A 7,183-nucleotide genomic window follows, 5' to 3' on the forward strand; every position below is an offset into this window, starting at 1 on the left:
AAAAAATCTTCGGTTTTTAGGGTTTCTGAAGACGGCCAATGAAGACTTATTTATTTCTTCGGGTGTTTTATGTGCAGAATTCCTGTAGACCTGCCAAACTTAATGGCGATTCGTTACTTCCAACTTTTTAACTGAGCGGCAAAGCTATTTGACGAGAGCTGTAGTTAGGTGTAGTTATCGCAAAATTTTATTACGATTTTATTGTTTGAAAGGGAAAATAGGTAGTCGGAAGTGCTACTCGCTGTTCATCGAAAGTTGGTCCAAGATGGAAAGATGGCCGCTGCCGACTTATTTTTAACCGACTTCCCAAAAAGCGGAGGTTCTCAATTCGACGGTTTTTTTTTATGTTTGTTACGCGATTACTCAGCCATTTATTTATCGATTTTGATGATTCTTTTTTTGTTTGATAGCGTATACTTCCGAGGTGGTCCCATTATCATCAGGTCAGGATCTGACGATGGAAACCTTGAGAAATCGAGGGCGACTTTCGAAAGTTGCAGAAATACATAGGGTGAAATCTTATCACTCAGGTGTTTGCCTGGTAGCACTATTCAACAGTGAAGGTTTTGAGCTGACCCGATGATGGAGACCAGTGAAGGTCGAGGGAACTCGACAACTGAATATAAACTTTCTCGTGTTTGGGCTTATATTATTCGTATTTACGAGGCCTCTGCAACAGTGAAGGTTTGGAGCTGACCTGATGATGGAGACCAGAGAAGGTCGAGGGAACTCGACAACCGAACTTCTCTCGTCTCCATCATCAGGTCAGCTCTAAACCTTTACTGTTTCATAGTGTTATCAGACATACATCTGAGTGTCAAGTTATAACCTTATCTATGCTTACAATTTTCGAGAGTTGCCCTCGATTTCTCAAGGTTTCCATCATCAGATCCTGGACCTAATAACAAATATGGGGACCCTTTTCGACCAAAAACAAGCATCCAAATTGAGAACCACCTCCTTTTTTGGGATTCGGTTAAAAATATTTGGTGACTTTAAAATCAATCAATTATTATTATTGTTTCTCATCATCAAATAAGTACATGACTTTGGTAGTTACAAATTGCATTATATTTCGGAACGCCAGGCTTACCCTCCGCCGAAACAAAAATCTTAGAATTGTTGAGAAATAATATAAGAATAAATTAAAATTCCGTAATAGGTAATAAAAATTCAATTAAAGTTAAAAATTATTACGAATGACGCAACACCAAAATAAATAATACATATAAAAATTTAATGCTAAAAACTTTCATAACACTTAAATATCATTTTTCTTAACAACAAAAAAAAATTGAACCTATAATTTAAAATTAATTAATAAAATTGAAATAAGTTGCTATTAAAAAAATATGTATAAAATTGGTATTCGATTATTTATAATAAATATCCGATTTAGGTATCGAATGCACACCGCTGATTGAAAAAAAAAAAAATACTCTATTCCAAATCTACTTCTTGTCTGTGACTTTGATCTTGTAAATTGTTCATTTTTATTGTGTATTTTATGTGCTGATTTTTTAGTTATTGAACATAAATAAGTGCACGAAATGTGTTGCAATGGATTGAAAATGTTATAAATATGACGTTTGTGTTGTGTTTGAGAAAGTGATGCGATTATTTATTGGTAAGTTTTCACCAAATTTGAAAGGCCTAACTTTTCGATAGACTTAAAAACACCGTAATTTTTATCTTTTTCTGAAATAACTGACCCCATTTGACCTTCGCACGTTGTTGTCAAATAAGTGAGCTCTAAAGTTATAGTTAAAATACTTCTGATCAGGCATTACGGACTTAGAATTCATGTGTTGAAAGTTAGTACAAATTTTTGACTTCCATGTCGCGATTCAAAATATCCCGCCGAATCAACGGTAAAGTCATATGTCAAAACCTTGTCGAGCAGAGGGGTTAAATTCTATTCGGAATTTAAAATGGGTCATAAAGTTAATGATGATATTATTTTTAAATGGTTCGATGTTTAAACCAAATATTTTTACATTATGGTAATGTTTTTTTTTGTTTTTGTGGAATTCCTGTTACGAAGATTTTTTGTTATTTTTTATTAGTATAGGCACGTAAAGTAACGGACTTATTTGTATGCCGTAGCTTACGTGAATGAATGGTAAAAGAAATTGAAATAAATCCTTAGGATAAGGGCAGAAGGATGATGATGAAAAAGATTGTGGAGGATTTTATACCCCGTTTTTCTTTTACTTTCAGCTCTATGCCAAAATACGTCTCCTGGATCCGCCATTTATCTTGGCTCATGTACTCCAATGAAGCTATGAGCATTTTACAATGGGATGGCGTCCAAAATATAAGTAAGTTGTCCTATTTCCTGTTCGGAACTCCAATGGTTTTTTGGAAAACTACTAGGTATTTACAATGGCACTCATCTTTGTTAGTCGCCATTTAAAACATTGACATATAATTTAAAACGAGCAATTTGACAGTTAATGGAGACTGTCATATGAATGAAGCACTAGGTATGGCAGAGGTTATTTTTTATGCTGCCTATGAATTTTTAAGTATTGTTCGTTAGTCAGCATTAAATTAATGGGCAATTTTAAATATTTTTTTACGAAGCCGAATTAACTTTGATCCTTCAAAACTAGTCATTGTGTTAAATCAGGCGCCATAACGTGCGTAATAAAGAAATGTTGCTATTCAACAAACTGTATTAATTACTAATTAACTTTATAATAGAAGATTCTTCATTATGTAAAAACATGAAACAAGTTACAAACAGTAGGCTTCGCATAATTTTGCTAAACTATGTTAATTTTACGAATAATCATTAATGATGTCGTTAAAATATTATAATAAATTATAAAATATTTATTAATGATTAGGTATTAAAGGTTTCATTAATTTGAATTAAGCGAAATAAGTCCACAGCGATAAATCACAGACAGAATTATTGGAATGTATAAAAAATAATTTATGAATTCATGCCACACTTTGAGCAAATATATTAAATATCAATTAATTATCCTGCCTGCTTAATACCCAGCTAGTAGACATGGATATTATATTATTTTTTTGGTAATATGTAAGTACCCCTGCTGCGGAAAGAATTCAGAATGTAACTGACTGAAATGCGCCGCATTCACTCCTGGAGCCTAGTAACTCTTTCCAGCGGCGGCCCTAGCCACTGCGAGGCTACGTGCGGCAGGTCTATGCGAGGCCCTTTGTCCTATGTGAAAAGTATGTATTGCGAGAGTAAGCAGGTGTTTTGATTTTGCTAAACGTCATGTATGAGAAGAAATGGTCAAGTTAAACAAATTAATATATTTTTACTACAGTTTATATTTAAAGAATCACAAAATTAACAAATATTAAAATGATCTGATGCTTGCGACTTTTCTTAAGACTAAAATCTTTAATTAAAGCAGAATAATCGAATGAATGAGCAACGTCATTTTCGATCGAAAGAATAGCAAGGGCTGAAAGTCGATCTTGTGTCATCGAATTCCTTAAACATGTTTTCATAATTTTAAGCCTCGAAAGACTGCTTTTTCGATATTATTATTTTATTATTGGAATTCTCAAGACTATTTCGGTAGGGGGATAAATTTCAGTTAAATTATTTTCTAATATATATTTCAGCACCGAGATAATATTCAGTTCTTCGTATAACTGATTCAGGGCCGTCTCTAGCTCATGTAGCGCCCGGGTGCAATCACATTCATACGGAAAGTATGAGTTATTTTTTTGTAAATAAAAGGACTTAAAAGCGGCGCTACCTTCTAGGTTCGGCTAAAAAAGGATGAAAAAAATAAAACAAGATGAAAGTTAAGCACCCGCGAGCGTAGCGAGCCCAAAAATTTTAGAGGTTTGGGTCACCAAAGCACCTAAAGTTGTATAAGAAACAACAGTGCAAGTTGAAGTCGCGAGCGTAGCGAGCGCGAAAATTTTTTGAGTTTTAGGACATAAAAGTTCTCTAATCAATTTAGAAGGAAGGGTACTGGCAAGTGAACAGCCGCGAGCGTAGCGAGCGCGAATTTTTTCAGATTGTTTGTTTAAGGACTCTCAAATTAAACTCGGAATTAAACAAAAATAAAAAAAAATCCCAAAAAATTGAGAGCCAGTTGTGGGTTCTAGCGCGAGGCCTCCCCAAGCGCGAGGCCCTGTGCGAGGGCACAGTTCGCACACCCCTAGGGCCGCCACTGACTCTTTCTAACTATCCTGTAGCCCTAGCACGGTTCTCATATAAGGAATAAGGAGATCAGCCAGCTGAGCCGGACATATTATAGAGCTCAACAAGCAATGACGCAGACACAATCTATTCCCTCACCTCCTATACCTATATGACGACAATGCAACACGACTGGAAGAATTTCTGGCGCAGGAGGACCAACATTTACCTACATTTCCACCGCTGCTAGTACCTATCAATCACCAACCTCCGAACTGTTTTGTGAAAGTTTCTCAACACCCACATAAAGCCATTTTGTCCCGACCTGAGAATCGAACTCGAGATCCTGTGGACAGCAGTCGCGCTAATGCGACTAATAAACCAACGAGGCAGCTATGTCTATAATATTATGCATAATCCGACCTGACGTAACTATTACAGAACATACCGAACTATATAAATCGTCATACAAATAAAGGGAAGCATACCGCTTAGTATATATTTAGCAATCCCTCAGAGTATTTGGCAATATATCAATAACTATTTACATAGACGGTATGTAGACAATGCTTTGTAGATTATTATTAGGTGACCTAAAAATAGTAAAATGCATGACGTGCTTTTCAGTAGGTGTAGATATATAAATATACTTGAGATGAAATAAAATATTAGGTACGTAGGTGAGTCCTAGGTGTGCTGCAGTGACTGCTTCCACATCCCAAGGTAACTACGTCCTGCACCCGGGTAAAATAAAAAGTAGACTATGTCCGTTTCCACAGAACATCCTAAAGGTCTTTTCCATGCCAGATTTCTTCTCAAACTTCTCAGTTTAAGGTTTAAGAGAAAAAACATAATAAACCAACCAGTTTTTCTATCGCATATTTACTTCCGTACAATATTAGTACGAAAGATAAACACATTGAAAAAGCCAAATACCATAAGTAGTACGGAGCCCTATCTTCAAGTTAAAGGAGCAGGTTTTTGATTTTAACCCAAAAAAAAATCCACTTTTTTGGCCTTTATCGAGTTCATCAACCATTCGGAAACAGTAAAGGTCTGCCTCTAAAAAATAAATCCTTTTATTTACCAAAAAGGTACCCAAGATAAATCAATAAGAAACCAGTTTTTTCAGTACTTCCTGTAATTGGCCCATCTGTTCTATTTTTTCTGTAAACGCAGGTAGCTTATTACGGCGCCCGGGATATTCCTCGCAAAAAGGGTCTGCCAGGTAAAATGGGCAAAAAAATGTTTAACAATAAATATTATATTTTAAAGGGACAATATTCCTATTGCGTTTAGAAATGTGTTAAGCCCATTATGAAACCTGTTGTCAAACAAGGAAGATGGCGCCATGGGATAAAGATTTTTTGACAAATTGAGGTCGTTGACCCACGTTAGTTGAGATTTAATAAACGCTTTTTCCTTCTTTGACTGACGGCCCAGTAATATAATAATATTTTCGAGGAGTGAAAAGAATCCTACATCTGGCAATGACGTTCAGTTTAAACATATGTATGTTACTTACACTAACCTTTGATTAAACGCTAGGCAGGTACATAGGGCAGGTTAACTAAAAGAGATCTCAAGCTTATACAACATGGAACGTAATTAACGCACACCCTCAAACACCCTAATTAGAATATTATGATATAATCTTAATACATACACTGAATTTTTAATTTAACATGTATATGCATTGTTATTTACTAAATTAGTTATACCAATTCTTGGAGAACTTTTTGGTCATACTACTACGCATGCAAATATTGCGCCGCGCGCCGCTCGACTCGACACAACATAACGAAACTACGGAAAAAGCCGACAATACACGAAGTCTTATTACTTTGAGTTACGGTCTATTTGAATTTGTTTTGACTGTACAGGATTAATATGACAATAATTTCCGTAGTTTTAATTATTTTTGGGATAAAAAATACCTATATTAAAAATGATATAAATCGATTCAGTAAACGATTCTGAACAAACTAATTTCAGGATGTGCGTTAATTAAGTTACATGTTGTATACCACAACATGCATACCTACGGCGTAAATATGGTGTCCATTGCTAACTATACCTACCACTATAAAAGTACCTACTCCTCTTACTTTTTTATTGAATTTATTACTTAATTGACTTTTCTTGTTACAGCTTGCATCACAGATGAACCCGGTATGCCGTGCCTAAGCACCGGGGAACAAGTCCTGGTGACCTACGACTTCGCCAGCAATAATCTATGGATGGACGTCCTCGCCCTCTTCATCCTATACCTGGCTTTCCACAGCCTAGCCGTTTTGGCTCTTAGACACAGAACCAGGAGAAAATAAAGTTATAATACCTTTCAATGTTTTTGGTATGGTGTCTATTACGATAAATGTATTCAGCCAGGTGTAAATAATTTAAATAAAGAATTTATTGTACTGATTGTATTAGTTTGCTCATTTGATTTTTAATAACCTAACCTATCTGACCTCTTCAACCCAGTTACCCAGTCAACGTAAAACCACTAAGTAAGTCTGGTTGTCAGACTTACTGGCTTCTGAGTATCCGTAACGGCTGCCAATTTAAGGATGTTCAATGACAGCCGGGACCTACAGTTTAACGCAGCGGCGGCCCTAGCCATTGCGAGGCTACGAGCGGCAGGTCTATGCGAGGCCCTTTGTCCTACGTGAAAAGTATGTGTTGCGAGAGTAAGCTGGTGTTTTAATTTAGCTAAACGTCATGTTTGAGGAGAAATGCTCAAGTTAAACAAAATAAAATTTTATTTTTACTACAGTTTATATTTAAAGAATCACAAAATTAACTAATATTAAAATGATCTGATGCTTGCGACTTTCTTAAGACTAAAATATTTAAAGCAGTATAATCGAATGAATGAGCAACGTCATTTTCGATCGAAAGAATAGCAAGGGCTGAAAGTCGATCTTGTGTCATCGAATTCCTTAAACATGTTTTAATAAGCTTGAGTCTCGAAAAACTGCTTTTTCACACTGCTTTTTCTTATCGACACAACATTAAAACAATATTATTATTTATTATTTTATT

At 35.5% G+C, this 7,183-nt stretch overlaps 1 protein-coding gene across 1 annotated transcript in view; it reads left to right on the forward strand.

The window, feature by feature from the left end:
- LOC124631312 (protein scarlet) overlaps nt 1-6,563 on the forward strand; it is a 28,788-nt gene extending 22,225 nt beyond the window's left edge. The window contains exons 13-14 of the mRNA XM_047165642.1: nt 2,221-2,321; nt 6,290-6,563. Coding sequence (XP_047021598.1) covers nt 2,221-2,321; nt 6,290-6,465 — 277 coding nt within the window. The 3' untranslated portion in view covers nt 6,466-6,563. The remainder of the gene's footprint in view (nt 1-2,220; nt 2,322-6,289) is intronic.
- Nucleotides 6,564-7,183: the final 620 nt, after the last annotated feature.

Source organism: Helicoverpa zea, chromosome 6, assembly GCF_022581195.2.
Source record: "Helicoverpa zea isolate HzStark_Cry1AcR chromosome 6, ilHelZeax1.1, whole genome shotgun sequence".
In the NCBI taxonomy this organism is placed as follows: Eukaryota; Metazoa; Arthropoda; class Insecta; order Lepidoptera; family Noctuidae; genus Helicoverpa; species Helicoverpa zea.